Below are 27,803 nucleotides of genomic sequence, written 5' to 3'. Positions count from 1 at the left end.
ATATATATATAAAGTAATGTGCGCAAAACCCTTGGATAAAAGAGGGTTAAAATGCAACTAACATATATTCTAGCCACTAGAATACTAATACTATATATATAATGTATTTATGTGCATATCTATTATATAAGGGTGTGTGTATGTTTGTATATACATACATGTGATAAATATTAGGATAATATGATAATGTACAATAATCTAATTTTAAGCATACGTAATTAACACTGTAGATTAACCCATACAGTGCTGACTGTACACAGATACAGTAGGAGGAACCCCTGTTGCTGGTTATGCATGCACTTTTTTTTATAAATCGCTGTCGTGTAACGGCATATGTATTAGCAGTAATGTTGCTCAGCTCCTATTAAGTGTTTCTTCCCCCTGCCCGGCGGGTTCTTCCAGTCTCCAGCGCAGCTCCGTGTAAAATTGGACTCTGTCTCTTTAAAAGGAGCGGCTCCTCCCAGAGAGTGAAGTGAGCAGCAGTCCGGGGCTCCGGCTTCTTCAGTGCTCTCCGCTCTGCGGGACATGGCACACGCTCCTTCCCTATCAATGGGGCTGAGGCTTCCACTCACCCCGAAGTCCACAACCCAGGACTGAGCTGGAAGCGATCTCCTTCACTATGGCTTCTTGCCAGTTTATTAACTCAAGTTTGACGGACAGTAACAGCAGCGACACTGGACTCAGCCTGTCCCAAAAATGGATGATGGGAGCAGGCTTGACCTTCATCATCCTGGTTATTGTATTTGGGAACATGCTGGTCATCATTGCCATAGCCAGGACCCCAAGATTACAAACCATGACCAATGTCTTTATTACCTCCTTGGCTTGTGCGGACTTGATAATGGGACTTCTGGTGGTGCCACCTGGTGCTACCATTCTGGTGAGTGGGGTCTGGATGTTTGAGACTACAGTATGTGAACTTTGGACCTCTGTGGATGTCCTTTGTGTGACAGCCAGCATAGAGACCTTGTGTGTGATAGCAGTAGACAGATACATTGCTATCACCTCACCTTTGAAGTATGAGATGCTGGTCACTAAGGTAAGAGCAAGGTTGGTGGTCTGTTTTGTATGGGCTATATCAGCTTTGATCTCTTTCCTACCAATTATGAACCACTGGTGGAGAGACACACAGAATGAAGAAGCCAGGAGATGCTATGACAACCCCCAGTGCTGTGATTTTGTCACTAACATGTCATATGCCATCATTTCTTCAACTATGTCCTTCTATGTTCCTCTGGTCATCATGATCTTTGTTTACGCTAAAGTATTTATAGTGGCCACCAGACAGGTCAACTTGATAGAAAAGGACAAAGTGAGGTTTAATGGAACGCCAGTGCCCTCATCTAAGAACGGGAGGACTTCCAAAAGAAGGCCATCAGGGCTACTAGCCATCAAGGAACATAAAGCACTCAAGACTCTGGGCATCATCATGGGCATCTTCACTCTTTGCTGGTTACCATTCTTTGTGGCCAATATCATCAAAGTGTTTTGTAGGGCGCTGATCAATGACAGTGTGTTCCTGTTTTTGAACTGGTTGGGTTATATCAACTCTGGACTTAACCCAATCATATATTGCAGGAGCCCAGATTTTAGGAAGGCCTTCAAAAAGCTTCTGTGCTGTCCTAGGACTGCAGACCACAGCAGGCTACACACCATAACGAAGGACCCAAAGAGGTGTCAGTATCCCTCCAGCAACCAGCTGGACTATGAGGGTATGAGACATGTGACAGATGGACAAGAGGGTAATGGAAGCCTCAGTAGCAGCAGTCGGTGTAGTAGCAGGACTGAGGAAACGGGTCTGAAGACCAGCAATGGGAACCACCACCACCATGATCGATCTGACATGTAAGCTGCATCCTGATGAAGTCCTAATTTCCAGTAGAGCTCCTGGTGTTGAATAGCAACCTAGGCAAATAGTGTTCATAATGTGATGACATGAGTTTCATTGAGTGATGTAGTGTGAGATTCAGCACATGATCTAAGAAAGGGACCAGGTGCTTCTTCTATAAATCAAGAAGCACCTTGTCTTTAAAAACATATATATATTTTTATATATGACTTATCATGTAGAAGAAAACAAGCCATAGTAGCATTCTATATGTTTACACGTTGATTGTTAAATGTCCATACAAACACATAATAGAAGCTGAAATCTCACATAAAATAAAAATGAAAATGTATTTACTAGCAAAATAACAGTCTACAAGACCCCTGAATGCGTTCTCCTGGATTTTAGTTAGCATTTTGCAGCCTTGCTATGGACATATGTAAATATTATTGTATATTTCAATAATTGTGCTTTAATAACTCATATTACTAAAATAATGTAAAATAATTACTGAATATATTGGAGCAGAAGATTACTTTTTTACCTATAGAAAAGTCCCTATAGAAAAACCACCTGGATAGTTTGACTCTTTAAATTGGGTGTACTATTTTTTAACTTACCTCATTGGAAATCAGAAATCGGTAAACAGCAGAGTTAACCCCTTCAACATTAGGGATGGGCACTATATAGCAACAGGCGTAGTTTTACATAGTGGGAACCTGTGGGAAGTTGGTATTGTTGTAGTTGAGTAGGGCTGACCCTATTTGTCAGAGGGTGTCAATATTAGTTTCTAAACTGATATTAAGCATACAATATACACTTAACTAATGCTTAAATCCAAAGTTTCAAAGTGAGCGGCTGGTGGCGGGTCATTATGAGAATTTCGGGGTGATATTGTGACTATTGCTTACTGTTCGTGATATAAAGTATTTTGGAACAGAGTCAAACATGTTTAATTAAACATACCAATTTATATACACGTTCCAAGACATTTCCAGCAGTGTATATTTCTGAACGTTATATTACGGAGTTAATTAAGCCTGCGTATGCAGGGCCACCTCTGCCAGCTGCTTCTTGGAGGTTGACACATAATTAAGACATAATGAAGTCGCGGAGTTAAAGCATATCAATTATCACAACTTACGCAGACAGTTATGGTTTCAGCTGCATCTTAGTCATTTTTATTGCTATTATATATGAAAACCAACATACACATCACACATGAATTAGTGCATACAAAGTGTAGACACCGGAGAAAGAGAGGATTTTGGTTCTAACAAGAAATTGTCCATTTAAAGCGACAGAGTGGCAGATATTTACAGTTTTTGCAAGGATAAACCTTACATAATATTTAATATAAAACAAAACAAAGATGTTTTAGACTATAATATATTACATATTACAGCGCTATGGAATTTGATGGCGCTATATAAAACAATAAATAATAATAGTAATAGTAATGGTAAATAGTAATAATAAACAATCTCATAAAATCATTTTATGCTACAATACGTTTTGTATTAACCTCCGCCACTTCTGCTGGGAAGCTGTTCCACTTATCTAACACCCTCTCAATTAAGTAAAACGTCCTTATGTTACATCTAAAGATATAGACTTTAGTTGTAGTTTATACCTTTTATTGGGTAAACAGAAAAAAGGTAAAAATAAAATCACTCAAAGTCAAAGTAATAGTATTTAAATTAAACTCCAGTTATTTCAATAGGCTATAGAAAATCATTTATACACCACATTTTTGAGTGCTTTAACAAGTAGGATTATTTTGGGCACAATTTTTTTTATACATTATTGTTATTATTATTATTATCTATATATTTTTTATTTTAATATGTGCTCCTATTTACAAACCATTCTTTATTTGTGTTAATATTACTATTTATTATTTTCTTATAAAAAAATATATGAAAATGTTGTGTCCCTGAAGCATTAATTAGTAATAATAATAATAAACGTTATAAACCTCTCACTTTACTGTGGTAGCTGGAGGGTGAACTTCAATAAGCTGCCGGTTCCCCATACAGGGTTAAACCTGTTTCTTATATCACTTTTGTCAAAAGTACCGCTTTTAATTGGCCAATGTAAACAAAAATGTAAAAGTTGAGGATGTTTTCATGACCTCAGAGGTCTCATCTTCAGGTGGCATTTCTTCATACATCTCTTCCCATGGTAGCCTAATAAAACTTAAAATATGGACTGTATCCATTTTTCTTATTATATCATCATGGACAGCATTATGCCCGGGCATCGAGGGCATCGGGTAATTATTCATAGTTATTCTTTAGAGCCTCCAGATCAGAAAACATTCATAAAGTTAACATATAGCTTCCTTTATTTAAGATTCTTTATTGTTTTTATTTTATATTTTTAGAAAAGTATACAGTGCAGTATGGGTTGTGCATGTCTTTATCAGCGACCAACTCCAATATGGTAATTAACCCCTTAATGACAGAGCCCGTACATGTACAGGCTCAAAATGCATTGTTTTCAATGGGTTTAGGGACCACCCATTGTCCTTAAGGGGTTAAAGTAGATACATTAAAAATATTTGTCTAAGATATATGAAGAATTAGTTAGATTGTGTACAGGGTTACATACACAGACGCGACATTTCAGTCCTAGCCTGGGAACTTGTAAGTAATACACTGCCGTTTAAAAGTTTGGGGTCACTCAGCTGTTTTGATGGAAAACAAGGACATTTCTAGCTGTAATATTTTTTTGCAAAAGTGTTTTCTAACGATCATTTAGCCTTTTAAACGTAAACTTGGATCAGCGAACACAACGTGCCATTGGAACACAAGAGTGATGGGAGTGATAAAGGAGTGATGGGAGTGATAAAAGCCCTTTTGTACGCCTATGAAGATATTCCATTGAAAATAGTTGTTTACAACATTAACACCGTCTGCGCTGGGTTTCTGTTCTGCATTTCATGTTATTTTAACGGACAAGATCTTTCAAAAAATATTTCTGAATGGCTTCAAACTTTTGAACGCTAGTATATATATATATATATATATATATATATATATATATATATATATGTATATATATATATATATATATATATATATATACTTAACTCTTCATAAATTTAAATCTCTCAGGGGTTAAATATATATCTGAAGTAATAAAAAACATCTGTGGAATGGTATATTTTAGATAAACCTCCCCTAACACTTCTTCCGCTGTCAGTATTTTAAAGTATTTTGGAAATTTTAAGAATTCCAAAGAATTTTTTTTTAAATATATATATATATGTATACATACAATAATTCTTTGGTAAAGTGTTAAGAGTTAAGAAAAAGTTCTGAAATGACACTGAGCAGGTGTGCAGATTTTCAATGCACTCCAGCTGCTCGGAGAAGACAGCTAATTTAGAACAAAAATAGTTTTCCATATCAATGTGGGATTATTTCCTGATCCTTTAAAGCCTTTACTGCAAAAGAAAAACATTCAGGGAAAGGTAATGAAAAAGCGGCAACAATAGCGACATAGGTTAGTATTTTATTTACGTGGTCTGTGAGATATGACGTGCCTGCATGAGGATGATTGAGACACAAAATATTTTTTACATATGCTCTAATATGTCTTAACGTATATTTCATGCCATGTCAGTACTTGGAAATAATGATTCATCGACAGGTAAGAGATGGATGGCTGGTTGACCTTAAATCGTATGTCATATACACTGTGTAGTATTAGATAGATAGATGATAGATAGATAGATAGATAGATAGATAGATAGATAGATAGATAGATAGATAGATAGATAGATAGATAGATAGATAGACAGACAGATAGATATGGATAGATAGATAGATAGATAGATAGATAGATAGATAGATAGATAGATAGATAGATAGATAGATAGATAGATAGATAGAGATAGATAGATAGATAGATAGATAGATAGATAGATAGATAGATAGATAGATAGATAGATAGATAGATAGATGGTAGATAGATAGAGATAGATAGATAGATAGATAGATAGATAGATAGATAGATAGATAGATAGATAGATAGATAGATAGATAGATAGATAGATGGTAGATAGATAGAGATAGATAGATAGATAGATAGATAGATAGATAGATAGATAGATAGATAGATAGATAAGTAGATAGATAGATAAGTAGATAGATGGATAGATAGATAATAGATAGATAGATATGGATAGATAGATAGATAGATAGATAGATAGATAAGTAGATAGATAGATAGATAGATAGATAAGTAGATAGATAAGTAGATAGATGGATAGATAGATAATAGATAGATAGATATGGATAGATAGATAGATGATATATTAGAATACAACAGCTGCAGTGTCTCCTATCAGAGCAGATATGCATCCATGACATGTGCCATTCTTCAGGAGGAACAGTCCCGCTTAGCAACTCAAGTCTTAAAATTTGCAGTGATACAGCTTCTCGTGACTCTGCAGCTCCTGCTGTTTTCGGAGAGAATGTGTTGAGCCCTGCAATATGGAAACTACAGAAAACGTTACATTGAAATGTGATAAATTGTTTAAATAATGTACATTATTATTCTTCTCCTAAATTTCAAGCTCAGTTTCATAAATCACTAAAAATGCCCCCTAGTGACTCCTATGACTCCCTCTCAAACAAGCGCCTGTCTTTGGCCGTTAGAGATGCTGGGAAGCAAGGTGTGGCAGACTTGGTTGAGTTCTATCCATCCTATGGCTCCCCAGTGTGCCTGTTTGAAATTGTGGTGTGTAGGTTAATAACAATTTATGAGACAGATATGGGTTTAAGATAGAAATCCGTAATCTAAATATATCGGCTCCAGCACTTATTTTCTACAGGCCGGAACCACTTTCTTCATGCGGTTTGTCCACCTGCACGTGTTCTTGTAGTTTGAGAAACTGCTTGTCACACGTCCGTGATTGAATTAAGTCGTCTTGGTCTTTGAAGCATGCCTTTTTAATAATATTTTATACAGGAGTACAGGTTGATACCAAAGTATTCTTATTCTGACACTTCATTGCCCAGTAACCACCTATTGTACCATGTTTGACCTTAATCATTTTTATATTTGATGTTTGTTACAACGCTTGTTTCCACTCACATAAAAATCATGGCCTTGTCATTTGTTTTAAGCGCTATTTAACTACCTACAATAATATTTTTTACATGTCACCCCAGATATCTATTAAAATACAGAATTCACTGGACCCGCACCTGTACCATTACCTTTTAAGCATATTCTATTACCTATTACCTCAGATTAGTTCTGTTGATAATTACATTGCTTATTTATGGAAGGAGCAGGATATGGCCAAATTTCATGGCATTTGTGCCAAAGAAAATGATAGATAGACGCTAGCCAAAAGCCCAGGATATTTAAAGTTTAAATATTTAACGAAAAAGAATGTCCTGCCCCCTGGTGTGTTTTAGAAACAAGATTGTTTCAATCGCCACAAAATGCCGCCTTATAAGTATATTATCGTTTACGTTAAATTGCTCTATTTGTTGATGTCTCCCTTGGTTACTGGCTTTTAATTGGCTGTCTCTTTAGGTCCAACCAATAGGAAGATACCACTTGATTTTTTGGGAGCAAAATCTGATAAAAGCATTATTTCACTATAATTGCTTTGAATATGGATTTGTATAGACATCCAAAAATACTATATATATAAAAACATAGTCAAGTATTGTAAGTACAAAGAAAATTGGTGGATTAGATGGGTCATATCTTGCTCAAATTCTTTGTATTAGTACAATGTTTTTGGCGTTTAAACCAATGTAACTTGTTGTTTTTTTTTTTTTTTTATAAAATTAGTACAAAAATGTAAATAATATATATATATGAGAGAGATAATTTTGTTTAAAAATGATTGCATCATTTTTATTATATTAAAATCATTTTTAAATGTAATGTTTTATTTCATTGTGAAATATTGCATTGCCAGAGAAGCGAAAGAATTAGAGCAATATTCATCTACTTTCTTGGAATTCTTTCTTTCTAAACCTTCAAAAAAGTTTGCGCATTCCCACATTCACAGTGTGTGTACCCAACACAACAAGTATTCTGGACCCTATTGTTCAATGTGTGAGCCATCTTTAGGCATGTTGGGTCATGTTGTTGAATAGTAAACGTGTGTGGCATGCCTTGCTGGCAAAAAAAATTCTCCGTCCCAAAGTGTGAACATTAAGTACAGTGTCGGAGTTGCACAAGCTGTTTGTGTTACATTTGTGTATTTTTAGAGATGATGTTAACTTTAATAGATGTGATGGTCTGTTTTGATGTTAGACATTAAATCTGGTCAGATAGCAGAGAGTGCTAATATTTTGATAAGGGGCTAAAACAATATGGATTTAGGGGGTTAAAAAGGAGCTTAACAAAATTTAAAAGGGTCTCTCGGGTTGGCCAAGTTAGATCATGAACTAGGATACAGGGAAAAAGCAGAATGAAGCCAAGAACCAGCGCTCATATAGAAGACGAGAGATTAGGAAATAAGGACTTTACAGTTTGTCTTGTGGGCACAGAGTAACATTGTTTGGGTTAGAGTCTCTTCTGCCCTCAAAAGTAGATTTCACATTCTATGTAACCAAGTAACATCCCCCACTCGTAATAAATGGGATTGCCTCTGATGTCAACCATTTAAATTGTCACCGTGTATCCCGTCTGCTCTTTATGTGCTCACACACAGCATCTCATTCAAGAGTAGCCAGCAAAACCCACCACGCGTGACCAAACTCTTTGCACCTAAAACAGCTAAAGAAAAGATCTGATCTGATTTGCAAACAAATCCCAATGTTTCAACAAGGTAATAAAACATTATATTGTCCTAAACAGAGAGGTTATATTTTATGTTGAAGTCTTTACATGTTTTAAAGAAGGAAACACTCATATAAAGGCTTTAAGCTTTATTGTTAATTTCTTGGCAGAGTTTTCTGCAAATTATCGCTTATTAACTTTACGTATTTGAGAAAACAATGGAAATGAGCAGTCCCCGTCCTCTAGCGCCACCAACAGGCCATATACTATAGCGGCATAGAATATTTTGATATCCTCACGTTTTGATTCTTTAGACGTGTGTTGGTTATAAGCGCTTCTTTGCGTTCTTTGTTTAGAAGAGCCAACAAATTGGTAGTCCTTCAACTTTAGACAATGGCCACTTAAATTCTGAACTCCATTGTTGAACTCCGTTGGTTCTTAACTACCATCAGACTCTGTTTCTATGTAATACGGCCAGCGACAGGGCACGTTTTGATATTGTTTGAGCTTCTGGAGGAGATGTTATGAACATGGTCTAATCTGATGGGTAGGAGCCGTGCCGGTCTGTAATTATCTCCTGCTAACAACTAAGCTGTTGACTTGTAGGCTTTGGGCAATGTGACAGCAGACAGACAACGAGGGTTGCGTGACTGAAGATAGCCGATAACAGTAAGAAATCCACTTTTTCTGTTTCCTATGGAGAGGAAACACGTGTATCAGGTTACAGGGCTACCTCTATTGTCACTGAGCTGACTTATGCACCGTGCGACCTGTTGACAGTTCCCATTTTCCAAAGCCCGTTATTAACCTTTTGAGTGGATGAAAAGTATGTGCAGCACATATTTGCAATACATTAGTAGTTTAGTATTCTGACTATTTGAAGCAGTCACGATGTACCCGGCTCTGTTACATTGTAGTCCGGGAATCTTGTTTTTTTTACATAATCACATTAAATTTTTTTGATTTTTGCCCTCAGTATCTTGCATCTCCTTTTCTTTCCTGAAACGTAATAATTCCGCAAGGAAGACCTTTCATTAAGAAATGTTTCCAACTAACCAAAATATTGTACGGCCTCTGTTTTTTTTTTTAATTTGCTGTCGGGGGGGGGAAAAAAATAAAGAATGACCAAAAGCCCAGCTTGATCTGTTGAGAGAACTTTGTAGTCATGTCAAGTACGATGTAAACCCATCACAGACAAAAGAGCACATTAAGCACCTGAATACTAACTATCCGGGAAAGAATGCCTTTCTTGGAAGCCTTGCACATTAAAATGGGAGTTCTCTCATTAAAAAAAAAATAAATAAATAATAATAATAAAAAAAAAAAAAAAAAAAAAATATATATATATATATATATATATATATGAAGTGACATAGCATAATTCATTTTAATATTGTGTTGCATTTTTATAATGGTTAGGTGTTTTTTTATTTATTTTTATTTATTTATTTTAAATGGCCAGCAACGTCAAAGAGACCTGTGTTCACCGGGGTTCACATCATGCGCTCTGATGGGAACCCCGTCCCATTGGTTCACAGACTAAAATATGCAATATGTATTTATTCAGAATGAACCAAATACGTATACCAAGGGGAAAGGAATCACACACGCTTTCTCTTAGGATGCTTATTCCTCCCGATTACGTTAACCTTCACCTTGCATTAAGTTGTTGATTGTTGCGGATTGGTTCAGGCAGCCTTTGTAAGGACGGAATAAGGCGTCAGATAACATCGGGAGAGGAAATTGGTGAGATAATGCTGGAAATGTCACATTAGCTGCTATGCTTTGAACTTTTATTCTGGGGATCTCGAAGGCAAGTAACAAAAACACAAGCTCTGGGTAGTTTCAGTTTATGAATTTAGTTATGTCAAAAGCCCATTACTACCAAGATGATTCTCTCCTTTGTCCTAAGGCAATCTCTTGGTTAGTGCCAATTCTTTAAAGCTTTACATAGTATACAGTACATTTATACCAAGACTTTATTGGAACGCGTTGCATGCAGTAAGACTAAATTTGTAGTTGTATTAAATTAAGTTCAGACTCATCTTTAACGTTCTAAAATAAAACAAATTCTTCTTTATGCAAGAAGAAATGTTTTTATGCAGAGAGGCGCCCTTCGGAGGATAAAATCTCATATATGAATGCTCACTTTGTTCCAGATATAGATGCTTATTTCATAATATACTGGTTATTGCATGCTCTTAGCAATCCTTAGAAAAATATAGAAATATAGATCAGTAGCCTATAAAATCTATTGATTATAATATAAGAAGCGTGGGCATGTGATTCTATTATAAATCATTACTAGTATGAGTATGAGCTTGTCATGTTTATGTTAATATATTACTTTTTTTGTGATTTAGACATGAACCGTATGGGGTAATACTTCAGAAAGTGATCTGCAGCCTCATGGTATAAAGTCTGTGATATCCTTGACATTATTTGAATTCTTGGTTACTGGAACAACCGTCAAGGGTCTATGTTTGTTTGCAGAGATCGCATTTGGCTAATTGAAAACACATTAAGGCTTCAGTGTACGGTTTTTGACCCCAAGGTACAATCTTGCTCTCTGGTGAAAACCGTTGAAATTCTTGAAATATGCGTGTTTTGTATTCTGTATGTTTTTACTCCAGAAGTACAATTGAAAAAAGGGTCTGCATCTTGGATCCTTGTTTCTTTATTTTTTTCTGTTGCAGTATTGGCTTTATTTTTGTTTGTGTTCCTCTATACGGACCTTATGGATATCTGCGTTTAAATCCAGGTGTGTTGGTTTTCTGCCTTTGCTGATCTATAAACGTAAGCATTTAGTGTGCAAATCAGCTGTTTGTTTTCTTGGATAAGGAATGCTCTTTTTTTATTGGAAGTGATTCCTATAAGCTTTGTCTAAGCCATTGCTGTTATTGTACACAATGTCCCTTTTATGGCCTCATAAATTCACTTTCACAAAAAAGCCATCTGTCTCCTGCAATATGAAGTGCTTTGAAACTGATAACCCCTGTCCAGAAAGTTTCCACATCTTGAGTCCTGCTGCTTGTTCCCATTTCCTTCAAGTCACCTGGCAGTAAAATACATCCTCTGCTGGATATTATGTATACATAATGCTTTTTGTGCTTAAAATCTAATTTTAGTGTACATGACAGGATGATGGACTTCTACCTATCCTTCCAGCTTTTGATCTAAAAGAATGCTTAAAAACCCTCCAATTACCAAATTACCGTATTGGCTCGAATATAGGCCGCACTTTTTTCCCCCACTTTAAGTTTTTAAAGTGGGGGTGCGGCCTATATTCGGGGTCTAGCGCCCGACGCCCGGGACATGCAGTCCCGGGCGCCGGGCAGGCAGCGGGGTTAAGATACAGATCCCCCGCAGCGGTGCAGGGGACCTGCATCCTACTCCCCGATACGCTCAGACAGCCTCCCCTGCCAGCACTTCCCACGGGGGGGGGGTGCCGGCACGGGAGGTTATCTAAGCGTTTTACCTCTGCCCACCCCCGACTTACCGGAGCAGACTCCCGGGTGTCTTGCGGGGCCGGCGGGAGACATTTACGCAATACGCAAATGCAACTTCCGGTAACGGTACCGGAAGTTGCATACGCGTATTGCGTAGATGTCCCTCGCCGGCCCTGAAGACACCCGGGAGTCTGCTCCGGTAAGTCGAGGAGGGGGGGCAGAGGAGGACAGCGGCAGCGTATCGCGGGGAGGGAGGACAGCGGCAGCGTATCGCGGGGAGGGAGGACAGCGGCAGCGTATCGCGGGGAGGAAGGACAGCGGCAGCGTATCGCGGGGAGGGAGGGCAGCGGATCTCGGGGAGGGAGGGCAGCGGATCTCGGGGAGGGAGGGCAGCGGATCTCGGGGAGGGAGGGCAGCGGATCTCGGGGAGGGAGGGCAGCGGATCGCGGGGAGGGAGGACAGCGGCAGCGTATCGCGGGGAGGGAGGACAGTGGCAGCGTATCGCGGGGAGGGAGGACAGTGGCAGCATATCTCGGGGAGGGAGGACAGTGGCAGCATATCTCGGGGGGGAGGACAGTGGTAGCATATCTCGGGGGGGAGGACAGTGGCAGCATGTTTTTTTTGGTGCTTTTTTAAAGAAAAAAAACTTTTTCTTTAAAAAAGCACCAAACTTTTAGGGTGCGGCCTATATACGGGGGCGGCCTATATCCGAGCCAATACGGTATTTTTTTTCGGATTTTTGCATTTAGAGGGAAAGAAAATCCTTCTTCACTCCAAAAGCAATCAGATTTCTCCTCGGATCAAGAAGCTCTAAAATGTTAATGCTTATTTTGTTATAAATATCCTTATATCTTTTTCTTTTCCTGATATAAAAAACTTATATATACAGTCATTTTTTGAAGGCATCCATTGTATTGGATAGAATCCTTCTCTCTTGGCAGTGAACGCCATACATTTATAGCCCTTACTGAAAAGAATCCCTTCCTTTGTTGTGTAAGAAATGTTTGGACTTCCAGTCTCGGAGGGTGACATCTTTTCTAGTTCCATAATGTCCTTTGGCCTTTGCAGCTCCTGACTGGCATTGTCTGTTTTTGTTGCATTGTTATTATTTTTCCCACAATGCATAACTTTACATTTATCTGTATTGAACTTCATTTGCCACTTGCCTGCCCACTCCCCCTCTCGTTCTAAATCATCCTGCAGAGACGCTACCTCAAGGTTAGAATAAATTATCCCACCTAATTCTGTGTCATCAGCAAACACTGAGACCTGGCCCTCAATGGAACACGGGAGATCATTAATAAACAAATTAAAAAAAGAAGACGACCCAGGACAGACCCCTGAGGTTTTAGTATTCACTTAATATCTCAGTTCCATTTATAAACACTCTTTACATTCTAATTTTTAGCCAATTTCCAAAGTACATACATTTGCCCCTTTTGTGTGAAGCCTTATGAAACGTCTTCGCATTCTGCCACTCCTAGGTCTATATTTTTACTGAATTCATAAAATATTAGGTTGGTTTGACAAGTTGTTTTCTTCTACTTATTATATTCTGATCCAAGATATATTCTTGAATGTATGCCTTTAGCAACCCATCAAATAATTCCCCCACTGTGGATGTTAATCTTACTAGCCTGTAGTTGCCCGGCTGAAATTTTGATGCCTTTTTAAATATGGGCATCACATCCGCCTTACACCGAACTAAAAGAATCCCTAAAGAAAGTCTGGCCAGAATTAGGCTTAGCTCCTTAAGTCCCCTTGGGTGTATACCATCCGGCCCAGGGGCTTTGTCTACCTTAACAGTGTTAGATTGCTTAAGCACTTTTTCTTGCGTCAGCCAATCCCATGTTTGTTGTAACGGTTCAGTTTTCTCTATTTCGCTAACACATTTCCGATTTCAGACAGTAACTTACCATTCGTGGGGGGGGGGTAGCTTTTCCCCATACAAGATTTTGTGGGATTAGTTTCAACTCTCCTTGGCAATGGGTGTCTCATTTTCCAATTTAGCCTTTTTTGCAGGCTTTGTTGCCATCTTTGTACTATAAATTATGTTGATCCCTTGCTTGAATGCCGTTGTCTGGTTTATAATTTCCTGTCTTACGTTAACCACAGTGGTTTTAATTTCGATCTTTTGTTTCCCAAAGGTATACATACAGGTATAAAATAATAATTAGCGTGCAGAACAAAGTTACGATGTGACCATATATGTAAATATATATGCTTAATATTTTATAGACTAACGTGCTGAGCCCTGCACTTTTTAAGTGTTTAGGAACGTCTATACTTTGCATATATGGCATTATATTAAATTCTGACATATTAGAGTATACATTTACAAGGGTAGCTTACAATCTATAGCTTTTTATATAACTAATGTCATTTGAAACAGTTTTTAAAAATATTGAGTAGTTTTTGTGTTTTAAAAGTAACTATAATAAAATGACTACTGCTTAGAAATACTTGAATTGTTGTCTTTTTAATATTAGCCCATTCTACTTCACAGATTTCTTATCATATTGCATTGCAGTAAATAATAGAATATCTCAGTCTTATCCACCCGGAGGGACCCTCTCACTGTCGGGACATATCCAGGACTTCACTAGCAGTGCCATACATTTGCCAGATGGCCAGTCCGGGCCTCACATTAGTACCTTAAATGAGGTACTGCAGGTCTGCAGATAAAAGCAGGTTATCGGGCAAAAAAAAAAAAAAACACACAACTTGTCATTCTCTTCATTCTTAGGATACTTGAAATGTATAATTTACAATATCCTTAAAAAAAGAATGAATAGAATCAACAATTAGGAAAACAAAAGTAAACATACTGGGGAAATGGCCCTTTAATCCTCTGTTCTTCTTATCAGAAAGGGAAACTCATAAGTAGCTATTGAAGTAGGAGGGTAAACTTGTTAACAATTCTATTACCTCTTTTTGTTTCTTGAGGAAAAGCATGTGGATCGCAAATTGCTGGGTATGCGAAATCTTTGCTGTGAAAGAATTGTTTGACCCCCTTGAGGGGAAAACTTTATTTCATTAGTAGAGAGGGGTGAGCCAGAGGCAAAAAACACTTATACACATCCAAGGAACCTGGTTAGATACTCTTGGAATTGAGCTAATCTTCAAATATTAACCCTTTAATACCACATTACAACCATAATGGTAGTTATGGAAACAGGATATTCTAAATGAAATAACCTGTGGTCCCTCAGCGTGGACCTCTATGACTGTTTTTGACAATGTCTTCTGACACTTTTTTGGAATTCCACGTCTTTTTTTTTTATAAAAAAAAAAAATGGGCCATCATTGATGAGACCTAAACTGGCAACATATCACAGCTAAGAATATTGCTGTCAGCTGCAATGTTTTATATCAGTGGATCCAAGCTTCACCTCCAAACTATTGTATGCATCAAGAATGGACTGGTTGGAACCCCTCATACACAACAGACCGCCGAGCATTTTAGATACCTGAGCTATTTAAAAGCTATCTCATAATATAGGAGCCGGATTGTAAATTCCTAATTGTAATTGTCCACTTGAATTTGGGAACACAGGGCTATGTCCTTTCTCATTACACAGTTACTTGTGAACTAAAAAATAAATCTCAAATGTCTTAATAGTTGACAGACTTTGAGACAAGCCATAAAAAGACTTTCTTACCGTTTCAAAAGAATGGTGTATTCTTAAAATGTAGGTGAGTTATGCCTAAAGACATATATCTTTATAGACACTGTTTTCTTATTAAGTATTATTGGGTTCAGTAAATTCAAGCATTGTTTTCCTGCCAATAAAAAAACGCACTAAGGAGATGTCAAGGATCCAGACATTTTTGGCAGGGTGTTTATTTTAGCTTTGTTATGTGCATTGCTTTACTTTAGATGTCTTGTGGATTCTTGACCAAGTTGTTCATGGTCTGGAATGTACTTGTAAATATTAATCCATTAAGTCATGCTAATACTCTGCTCACTTCATTGAATTGCTTAGTAGCAATTAGTATTGCTATCAATGTAGCTTTATCTGTGGTCGCAGTCAATCCATAATTGCAATTTGGAGTTAAGGTGTTTGGGGGTAAATAGTAAACCATGCATTTTTACAGACAAATCTATGTTTGACGGGTCATTGATTGGATCCACTTGTGTTAGCTGAATACCGCTGCTGGGTCTATCTTTTTTCAGGTCATTCCTCATCTGGTCATCCCTGCTGCAAAGCCGACCATTGGTTTCCCACTGCTTTAAGAACAAAAGAAATTCGGACATAATTCCCCCCCCCCATAGTCTGTCCTCAACACAAAATATTCTGCCACATGGACTGTAGCAACCTATCTTGATACAACCTGTCTTCTCCCATTGTGAGCAACCGCACTCACAATCCCTACCACCTCCTCTTATCTTGTGGTTCCTTTGTACCCCACTACATCTATGTCCTGGCAGGGCCCTTTCTGCATTGTGTGTTGTTTTGTCTTTGCCCAAGTTTGTCATACCCCACAACATTATATGAATAAATAATAATAAGAGGAGGACATCTGTTGAACTCATGCAAAATGTCTGCAGCGGAGATTGCTAAATAGTAGGATGTAGATGAACCGTGGGGACATATTTTAAGAATTGATACTAATTTGCTATACTTTTGCCAAATCAACTGACCTTGGAACTCACTGGGATGTCTCCAGTTATTGAAATGCAACATAGGGTATATTTAAAGCAGTACTTGACAAACTCAGTCTTTCTGTCACGATTATGACCAGGTATTACATCTTGGTGCCTAGAGTTTTACCTGCTGATCACACAAATCTCAGTGTGGAAGCTTAGTAGGGTCATGCAATCCCACCATAGTAGCGTGGCAGCTCGTGGCTCATGCATTTTGTATGTGGCTCTTGTGTGTGCAGGAAATCTAAGCCCTGCTTTAGTAATCTACAGCCGGTCTGTCATTTTAGATTCCTTGGGGGCAGGGGGGCAATTGACCCCAGGCCGCCCTGAATCTAAATTAAATGCCATTGCAGCCGATGTGTGTTTGGTGTGGCAGAGTCTGTCCTGGTGTGTGTGTGTTTGGTGTGTCAGTGTGACAGAGCCTGTCCTGGTGTGTGTGTGTTTGGGTGTCGGTGTGGCAGAGCCTGTCCTGGTCTGTGTGTCGGTGTTGCAGAGCCTGTCCTGGTGTGTATATTTGGCTGTCAGTGTGGCAGATCCTGTCCTGGTGTGTGTGTTTGGCTGTCGGCGTGGCAGAGCCTGTCCTGGTGTGTTTGGGTCTCGCTGTGCCAGAGCCTGTCCTGGTGTGTATATTTGGCTGTCGGTGTGGCAGAGCCTGTCCTGGTGTGTTTGGGTCTCGCTGTGCCAGAACCTGTCCTGGTAGGTTTGAATGTCGATGTGGCAGAGCCTGTCCTGGTGTGTGTGTCTGGGTGTCGGTGTGGTAGAGCCTGTCCTGGTGTGTGTGTGTGTTTGGGTGTCCGTGTGGCAGAGCCTGTCCTGTTGTGTATTTGGTCATCTTTTCTGGCACTTACTGTAGGAATAAATTGAGCTATTAAATTTTTACTTATCCAGAGATAAAACACCCTCCTGAATTTGTAGTCACTTCAGAGGACAAAATTTTCTAAGCCCAGAAATCAATGAGAGGAAAAGTAAAGGTTTTGTGTTTTTTACTCTGTTTCAATCTGCATATATTATTATAAAGGATTAGTGGCACTAAATTGTGGCTTCAGGCATCCCGTGTATGATGACTTTTTTTGGACTGATGTACTCCCAATCCCATCACATCAACATGAGTTAGAAAGTCAGGAAAAGATGAGCATGGATGTTGGGCCGATTCGGTGGCGCAATGGGCTACTTGACTAGACTTGCCCCCAGGCTATAGGCTGCCAGTCCTCCCCTGACATTCGGCACAAAGACGCGTTCGTCTGAAAAAGAATGTGGAAGTCTATAATGTATTGCCCGGGCTAGACTGTTGATGATGAGGTGGCCCTGGCACTTTAGGGCCAGCAGCTGATGTAAGTGTGGCCCTTGGCTGGATATGCACAGCCACATACTAAATGAGCATAACAACGTAGCGTGCGGCCCTGCATATCCAGCCACTGGCCACATGCTCCACCACTCGATCTGTGGCTGGAGCATTTTCCTGGCTGGTGTGCCAGATGGCCAGCCTGGGCCTGTATGTTGCTGTGCAATTGATATACATATAAACAGTAAATATATACAGTATATTTACTGCATGTGGCCTCTGTTGCATATGTTACAGCTTTATATATGTTTATTTGATATATCGCACCTTGGATAAGCTGTAGCTTTCTATTGCCTACTGATGTTATGCTTGGCAGGCATGGTTAGGATCTTTATGTACTGAACAGAAGAGGTGAAAGTTCACCAGAGGGTATGCATGGCACAGGACGTGTTGAGAAATCATCACAAGCAGAATATATTCTCTGTGGTCTTGAAAGAATAGTAGCACAATTTACGCCTCTGAACATAGTTTTATTTTGGTAACTAAACACTCGTGAAGCAATATTCAGGCTCACGTCTCTCTCCTGTGTCAGCATGTGTACTATATTAAGAAACTTGTCACGGCAGATAACATTTGCTGGGACTTAAGTACATGGGGGGGGGTTTGAAAAACTTTCTTTGAAGTAGAGACCATAAACATTGTAGCAAACTGTATGGCAGTTTAATGGCAAAGCCCTGTCCGCAGGACATACAATAATTCATTGTGGTCCCTTGTGAATATGAATTATGTATATCTTTTGTTTAATGGTAGAGCAAAATATTAAATATTTTTACTTCCCACTATGTCAAACATTCTAAATGTTACGCAGCTTGGCCACAGAACAATGTGTGTATAGTTCAAGGCCTCGGATTCATACACTAGGTAGAAAAATAATAATAAATGTATTATTTAGAATTCTTTATGTATAGGCCAACCATCTGTGTCGTGCGTGATATAATATTACAGATATCCAAGATGACAAATAATAAAATAATAATAATAGTGCCATAGGGGAAGATCAGAAGGCATTTTCAGTTGGACTGCTATTCACTAGGGTTATTACTGAGTTTTCGTCCAATGAGTTGTAATTGATTTCAGAGACAGGGAGGGCTGGAGGTTAAGTGCGCATGTTTACTACTATTTTGGCTGCATTTTCCTGGTTCTTTCTGGCAGTGCTCATCAAGTCCGTTCCTATATATATATTTTCATTGGTCAGAGTGGTTCCTGAGCATGTTCTTCTCACTATTTCCAAGCCAGGTCTTGTCAAGCCCCCACCATCTCACCCATTCTTTCAAGCTGTGCACCTGTTTCACGGCCGCAGAACCATCAACAGCAACCACAAATACATTTGGAATGAGGAAATCCCAAGGCAATGTGGTTGAAAGTGATAAAAATCCCATTTTAATTAGCTGGGGGGTTTTTTGTTTACGATTAGGTCATTCTAATAATACTGTCACAGTGTGTGCTAACTACTTATTTCTATTTTTTTCTCTTCCTTGTTCGCCTTCGATCTGGAATATTTTGGGGCCCTCAAGAAGATGTTACACCAGGGATTATAAAGACGATCCTATTGCATGCTAACATGCAAAGCTCAGGAAAATGAGTGAGTATCCCCTTTCATAACATGCCAGTAACGTCAGACGGAAGCAGAGTTATTTATACAGGAATGTAGGATTGTTTCTACGCGGGGCACCAGTTTGCCTTCACACATTTTTGTTAAAAAGCAAAGATCCCGCCGCTGTTAAAATGGAATATAACCTAGGAACAAATAGTTTTATAGTAATCGTAATAATGGAACATAGATGTCGCGCAGCACATTTAGCTTTACTCTTAACATCAGTGATGTATTTTATTGCCTAAATATTTGAGTTTGAAAGAGAGGTGAAAAGAAAGAGAGTGAAAAACTCAACCAGGTCTCTAGAGAGAATAAAATGTTAACATAACAACTTCAGTATGCAACGAGAAGGGCCACACTCAGCAAGATTTAAGAAACCATGACTTAACCCTATATAATCCTATATAATGTATAGTTTTATAACTGAGATGACATTTGAGATATCAACTATACATTAGACGGGGCCATCTCAACCCTTCTTGAAGTCGGCCTTTATAATGTATATCGAAGTCAAAGAGCTGAAATGTTAAATATCCTGTAGATTACCTAACAATGGAACTTAATGAAGTTGTCAGGGTGATAGAGCAGGACCTAAATTGGCCCCTAATGATTTAATGGATAAAGTAAATATGTTGATGATTGCATACAGTTATCGATCTGTGTGCCAAACGATTACATAGGATTATATGGCCCATCGAGTAAAAAGGCTGTAAACCTTTGGTTTATTCAAGGAGTAAAGTTCTGCAAGGCGATTGTAGTGTTATCAGCCCAGTATGGCTGTAGCGCATGACTGCAGAGGGCAAGGCAAGGGCTCTGCCTCACCCACAGAAATCCACAATGTTGAAACATAGTAACATGACAACGTAGTAATTTAGATTGAAAAAAGACCTAAGTTCAGCCAGTTCCTTCTACCTATGCTTTCTGCGACAGAGGGAAAAAACAAACAAACAATCTATTTTTCAGATTTTGCCACTTAGGGGAAATACAAAAGGCCATTGAATTTCTCCTTGGACCGAGATGCTCTAAAATATTAATGTTTATTACATCATTTTTAATATATATATATATATCCAGACCCTTTTTGAAGGCATCCGGTGAATTTGATAGAACTACCACTCTTGGCAGTAAATGCCATACCTTTTTTATTATTATTATTATCATTATTATTTATTGTTTTCTAAAGCGCCATGAAATTCCATAGCGCTGTACAATGGGTTATTGTCCTTATTATAGACTTTGTCGTCTATGAAATCTTCGCTCTTCCAGTCTCAGAGGATGACCTCTTGTTCTTTGTACATTTCTGACAAGAAACAGGTCACTGGCGAGCTCTTTATATCGGCCCCGGACATATTTATACAATGTTATAATACCCCATCTAAAAAGCCAGATGTCTCTCTTCATAACTAACATCTTCCAATTCCCTTATTAAAAATTGTAAAGAAGCCTTTTAGTTTAGCTTCATAAAAGCCCTTATTATTATGCTAAATTACGAAATAAAAAAGCCATAAACAGGAAAATCAGGTGAGGAAATCTGCCTCCCCATATGTTTTTGTTGGGTGGGGAGCAGGTGACTTAGTGGATTTAAACTGACCCAGGAAAAAAACTACAACCTCTGGGGCATTTGTAGTTATAAAACATTGTTAACCAGATTTTCTAGAGCAGATCCAGAAAGTTCCCATGTGTTTTGTTCAAAGAGTAATACTTTCCGTATTGACTTTCATAATATACAGTATTTTATTAACGCAAATAATAATAATATTGTTCTGTTACATAAACAGAAACCCCATCTGTTAACTTATGACATCATTTTTAATGAGCAGGAAGGGCAGGAAAACAGGACACCAACATATGTGTAAGGAATGGGTGAAGTTGAAAGGTTGCTCTCTTCTGTGACCCTGAAAGAGGACAACTCCCATACAAATTCCCCAATAAAGGATGGAGAACAATTAGAAATGCTGCACCTAGATGGAAAAATAATTATCTCTTATTTATATAGCAATTTCCGCAGTTCTTCTTACAATACATGTGTTCAAGGGGTATGGCAAAACTAGAACAGACAAAGACAAACCGATACATTAACCCCTTAATGACAAAGCCCATACATGTACGGGCTCAAAATGCATTGTTTTAAATGGGTTTAGGGACCGCCCATTGTCCTTAAGGGGTTAAGTGGATAGGGCCCTGCCCGCAAGCTTACAATGTAGAGGTTCAATCTCATCGCTGGAAAATTGTCATGTTTTCTGCTGTATGTAAGGAAACCAACGATCTTTTGCAATATTTTTTTTTATGGCAGATAAAATGTACACCTCACCTATTTTCTCTGTATATAAGAAACATCACAAAAAATGCGGTGCGTTACTCAACCCAGCTGGAAGCAGATGTGCTGAAATGTGTATTAAGCACAATGTGTGTTTTTTTCCCTAAAATCTGTTTTTCTAATGTATTAGTAGTACACATATAAGAGCGTTATTGTGTTATTATTTCTAATTTAACACTTGATACAAATACAAAACTTCATTCTATGAATATTTCTCCTGCTTCTCCTTTTTTGTGCTACGAGAAAAGGGTACTTACGAGGAAAAGTTTACATTCTGAGCTCATAAAAATAGGGACATCAGGGAAGAAAAGAGGGATTTGTGTCAAAAGGGGAGACTTCATCGACCTAAGAGGGTCACTAATGAGTTATGTAAAAAATTAACTAGTCACGTTCTGGTGCGTTTGTCCTGGTACTGCAAAGGCGTCCTTCACTGCCGTCTTCTTTGACTGTTTCAAGCATTCTAGATTCAAATAAAAAACAGCTATTGTCTGTATATTTGCCCTTGAACTTTTGAAATACTTTAAACATGTCAGACATTTGAAAAACACATGGAAATCATCAATATTTTCTCAATGCATAGGTTTTACATGTATATACATGTGATGATAGTCAAAAGATACAAGGCACAGTGAGATTCGGTTAAGCAAGACAGGACAGATTCCAGAAAATTAAGCCTTTCTTTTCATAACCTTCAAAATGCACACAAAGACGTGACAGGATTATCCGACACTGCAGCCATGGTAAATTGTGTTGTGTTTTTATCTATACGCAGATGGGGTCTTACACTTTATTATTTTATTCTCTAAACATTAAGTTGGAGTAGTGTTGCATTGTAAAGTATTTCTTCAGAGCTGTTTTTATATGTAATGAGACCTGGGGCAAGCTTCCCCTGGGTTCAACCCCCCCATATCTGAGTGTGAGTGGGTGCAGGAACCTTTCATTGTTTAGTTCTACCATCATCCACCATGATGTCATATCCCAGGGCTAGCTCAGTACTAGCCATACTAGTATACCCATGAGGGAGATTTTGTGCAGAGGCCTGTGCCAGCGGTTGCACAGACCTCCAGTCCATAGTCTCCAAGTTTTGCCCAGAGACTCTGGGTACAGCGTTGCTTCTCTGGGTCTCTGGATCACAGCTGGAAATTCCAACATGCCCCCGCTCCCTGCACATAGCCAAAACCATACAGATACAAAGTGGTTGGGGTAGCCCAGCCTGGCCCAGCCCACTGATGTTGGCCCTGCTCACCTAGACTTACTTTAGGGGGCTATGTCAGCTATCCCTTGGACCCTTTAACAGCATTCATCGTGAGCCTGAAAATTCCCAAGAATGCTGTTAAGGGGTCCAAAGAAAAGCTGTCATGGGCCCCTAAAGTAAGTCTAGGCACAGGGCAGCTGCCCATCTTGCTATGTGTTTTGCCTACACTTAACATTCCACAGTATCAGAAAAAAATAGGCCAATAGATTAGGCCAGAGTAATGTTGGTTACCGTTGCATGATGGGATTTTTACTAACAGTGATGTGAAAGCATTTTGATGGACAAAGGTTATCAGAGGATAACGTTGATTTCACTTTCACAACATCTGGAAACCACCTTACTGGAGACCGCTGAGGAAGTTAGGGACAGCTGACAAGAGGATAAATTGCATGGAGATTACTTTGGTCCTGTATCTGTCCCTATAAACTCACCACTTATAGACATAACCCTTATATGGGTCAACAACAAGCTTATATGTAACATAATATATATCATTCACCTAATATATGAAACTAAGCCTGTGTAAAAGGGTTAGGCATACTATTTGGGTTTTACAGTTTGTCCATAAAATACATAGTTACATAGTTACATAGGCTGAAAAAAGACATGCGTCCATCAAGTTCAGCCTTTCCTATATCTGTTAATTTGTTGCTGTTTGATCCAAAAGAAGGCAAAAAACCCCGGCTTCGCGCTTTCCAATTTTGCACTAACCAGGGAAAAAAATTCCTTCTTGACCCCAAAACGGCAGTCAGATTCCTCCTTGGATCAATAAGCTGTTTCCCCATAATTAAAGATTATATCCCCGAATATTATGTTTTTCCAGGTATCCATCCAGTTTCTGTTTAAACGTCTGTACAGACTCTGATAAAACTACCTCTGCAGGCAGAGAATTCCACATCCTTATTGTCCTTACTGTAAAAAACCCTTTCCTCTGCTTTAGTCTAAATCTCCTTTCTTCCAGTCTAAACGCGTGACCACGTGTCCTATGCATAGTCCTGTTTATGAACAGATTTCCACACAATGGTTTGTATTGGCCCCGAATATATTTATATAATGCTATCATATCCCCTCTGAGGCGACGTTTTTCTAAACTAAACAGATTTAAATTAGTTAACCTTTCTTCATAACTATAGTGCTCCATTTCTTTTATTAATTTTGTAGCCCGCCTCTGCACCCTTTCTAGTGCTATGATATCCTTCGTTAGAAAAGGTGCCCAAAATTGCACAGCATACTCAAGGTGCGGCCTTACCATTGATTTATACAGAGGCAAAATTATATCTTTATTCCGCGACTTGATGCCCCTTTTTATACACGACAATACCTTACTGGCCTTAGCAACCGCAGACTGACACTGCACATTGTTACCTAGTTTGTTGTCTATAACAATTCCCAAATCCTTCTCATTTGTCATTACCCCTAATTCACTACCGTTTAGGGTGTAGGTTGCTTGTGCATTCGCTACCCCGAAGTGCATAACTTTACATTTATCTACATTGAATTTCATCTGCCATTTGTGTGCCCAGTCCCCCAGTCTATCTAGATCCCTCTGCAGCACAGTAATATCCTCCTCGCCCTGTATAACATTACCTAGTTTAGTGTCATCTGCAAACACAGAAACATGACTTTCAATGCCTACTGCCAGGTCATTTATACAACTATACAGATGCCTAAAATTCATTTATAACTGGAAAACATTCCAGATTGGTTTGTAAAATTAGCTCGGGGTCCTCTGATCAGTGTAAACTTTGAATTTATATGTAGTGCTATATAGAGGATGTATTAAAACCAATTAAGAGCCAGAGGATCCTAAAATGTTAATTGGCAAGTCACATATTGCCATGTAGAATGTGAATGTGCTACCATTGTATATACTGTAGTTGCAATGTTATTGAAAGAGAAGTGAAATAAACAAAACTGCCAAATATTTTTCCAAGAGTCAACATTCTACTAATACTCGTGTAAAGGTTTAATTATAGAAAAACATTTTTTCCCGTTTCAGTGACTGCTGTCTATCAGTCGCTGCTTTTTTGTCACATGACATGCCAATTAATTGTTTATTATAAAAAAGGTAAACATTTTATATAATTAAAGAATGGTTTGGGGGCACTTAGAAATAAGGATGCTGTTTATAATCATGCATTTAGTTACAATTATGTTGAAATAGTCATCAGAGAGGTGGAACAGCACCTTTAAAGTAGACTTCACTTAGAAAAGGAATTTGAGAAGACATAAGAATCATTCGGCCTGTCCATTCTGTCCATTTTACCTGATGTAAAGACTTAGATGTTAATCAGTCCTTGGTCAAGACTGTTTTTTTTTCTTCCTTAAAATAGTCATTTTACTGGGGCTGATTTGTGGTTTATGACACATCTCTGATAAAAAAATAAAATAAAAAAACATGAAACATCATATTTAACCTTGTGAACTTATGTACTCTACATCAAGAACTGTCATAGAAACATAGAATTTGACGGCAGATAAGAGCCATTCGGCACATCTAGTCCGCCCATTTTTCCTGATGTAAAGGCTTAATCAGCCCTTGGTCTTGTCTTAGATTCAGGATAGAGCTGTCGTTCTTGACACATCTAAATTCACTTTGCAGGAAATTCCAGAAGGTTTCACAACATATTTCTTTAAAATTATTTAGGTGAAAATAAAACTAAATGTAGCTAAACTGTAAAAAAAAATCAAAACCTATTAAGCATGACTGCTTTTAATCCATCGTACATATTACCCAGAGATTTCTTATTCTGGTTACGCATTGCCTGAGCACTCCCAGAATTCCCTAGGAACCACTTTTTGACTATGGCCAGAACACAGGTCAGCTATTTCACGCAGCCTGTATTGCAAGTTTCCCAGCATGCTTTGAGTGAAAAGCCCAAGACGACATCATGAGACCAGCTAATGAAAACAAAGATTTCCCCCATTATCTGAGAATGCCTTAAAGCACAAGCAAATTACATCATCCAAAGTTATTTTTTTTTTCAAACCAGTCCTCAAATACTCTCAACAAGCCTGGTGTCCGTCATATACTGAGGAGAGTGGGTCATTACCGAATTTCAGCAGGACTGAGCTTAAAATTTGACTTGTTTGGGTTAATTGAGGAAAGCGCTGAAAAATGCTGATTGGTGAAAATCTTTTTACATGTAATACGTCAAATGCTCTCACTGCATTACTTAGAATGTCTAAGACGCTGGTGGCATTTCCATTAGGGCATGACCTGGTTGACCTATGTGGTGTGCAACTGGGCCCATCCTGCTGGTTTACTCCCTTAACTGAGTCTTTTATAAATACAAAGTCCTTTGTCCTCAATATATAACGGTATTCCAGTGGGTCCTTATATACATTGGTTTTTCCAAGGACCATTGAACCCACCCTCGGTGCAATTTATAGGCAAACAGTACCTTAAAGAAGATCACCAATGGTTCTGCTGGGGAAACAGAAACTTATATAATTTCTTGAAATAGAATAAGACCCATCTAGCTTCTAGGTGACCCCCATGACCAACTTGCTTGTTATTGTATACATAATGCTAAACTAGACAGGGAGACAGGCCCATGCCCATCTCGTAAGTGGAAGCATTACTGATATTTATCAAGATGCTGGGAGTCAAAACATTGGTAATTATCAGCATGGAAATAATAAGATCCGGTTTCTATGCGGGCATTTATTTGCGGCCCAGCCCAAAGCACAACAACGTTTTTCTACTAGTATCTCACCTTAAGACCTTTGTCTACCCAAGATATATGTTTTGTATTTTGTTTATGGGCTCTCTCTTATGTTACTTCTTTATCAGTAACCACTGTCTTTTAATCAAGTTGTGATCAAACAGAACCCAGGGCTTGTTATCAATGGGATCAAGTCATGTCTTCCAATAATTATATCGACACATAAACACATACCAGGCGGGTGTTCAATATTTTTTATACAACACATGTCTTAGTTCTACCATTGCAATTAGTTATGAAGTACATGACAGGGCATAAAGCAGCATTCAATACAAATATATACAGCTATCATACATCAACATCATCCCCAGGGACATGCATAGTAAATAAGTGCATGAACATCAGTACAAATTATTGTTTATCATTTTATTTATTTTTTCTGTTGCAGGTGGAAAAGAAATCTACAAATCTAGACGTCTTAACAATACCAACTCACGTTGCTGTTACATTCATTTACTCTGACATACAAGCCTACTCAGGTATTACAGTCTTGCACCGAGATATGGAACCCCCTGCCTTCCCCGGTGTTCTTCACTCCAAGTTTCCCAAGCCATAGGACTGCGTGTACAAAACTGAATCGTCTTGAGATGCCTTTCATGCCAAAATATATCTGTTTTAGCCAACTCTCTGTGTTTCCTTCCTGTGTTTAACATAAACAGATGCCACTGTTGGCGATTTCCATGATTGCCATTTGCAAATGATATTCTCAGGGCCGGATTAAAAGACTTGTGTTGTTACATAAACCACTGATTTATCTGTCCTCCATTGTGGTGTGCAGCGTTCTTCTATTTTATTCGAAGCTTCCTCTGCGGTCTGTATTTTTGGATAATTGTATTAGGATTTTAGTTGGGCTGGGTTAATATTAAATGGTAATTTTATTATA

The 27,803-nt window shown here is 38.4% G+C and overlaps 1 protein-coding gene across 4 annotated transcripts; it reads left to right on the top strand.

Annotated features, from left to right (window-relative positions):
- The first annotated feature begins 470 nt into the window (after positions 1–470).
- LOC128490789 (beta-4C adrenergic receptor-like) lies at positions 471–27,803 on the top strand. 4 transcript variants are annotated; one of them, XM_053462853.1, is made up of 3 exons: positions 471–1,845; positions 19,541–19,608; positions 27,309–27,803. In XM_053462853.1, the coding sequence occupies exons 1-2, from the start codon at positions 620–622 to the stop codon at positions 19,584–19,586; spliced, it is 1,272 nt and encodes a 423-aa protein (XP_053318828.1). In that variant the 5' UTR covers positions 471–619; the 3' UTR covers positions 19,587–19,608; positions 27,309–27,803. The 4 variants fall into 4 exon arrangements, 3 of the variants coding, with proteins under 3 accessions (XP_053318828.1, XP_053318830.1, XP_053318829.1); XM_053462854.1 differs by having other exon boundaries at positions 473–1,845; positions 19,544–19,608; XM_053462855.1 differs by lacking the exon at positions 19,541–19,608 and having other exon boundaries at positions 472–1,845.

The sequence above is a fragment of the Spea bombifrons genome, chromosome 4, assembly GCF_027358695.1.
Source record: "Spea bombifrons isolate aSpeBom1 chromosome 4, aSpeBom1.2.pri, whole genome shotgun sequence".
NCBI classification, from domain to species: domain Eukaryota; kingdom Metazoa; phylum Chordata; class Amphibia; order Anura; family Pelobatidae; genus Spea; species Spea bombifrons.
This window is presented reverse-complemented; position numbering and strand designations above follow the sequence as displayed.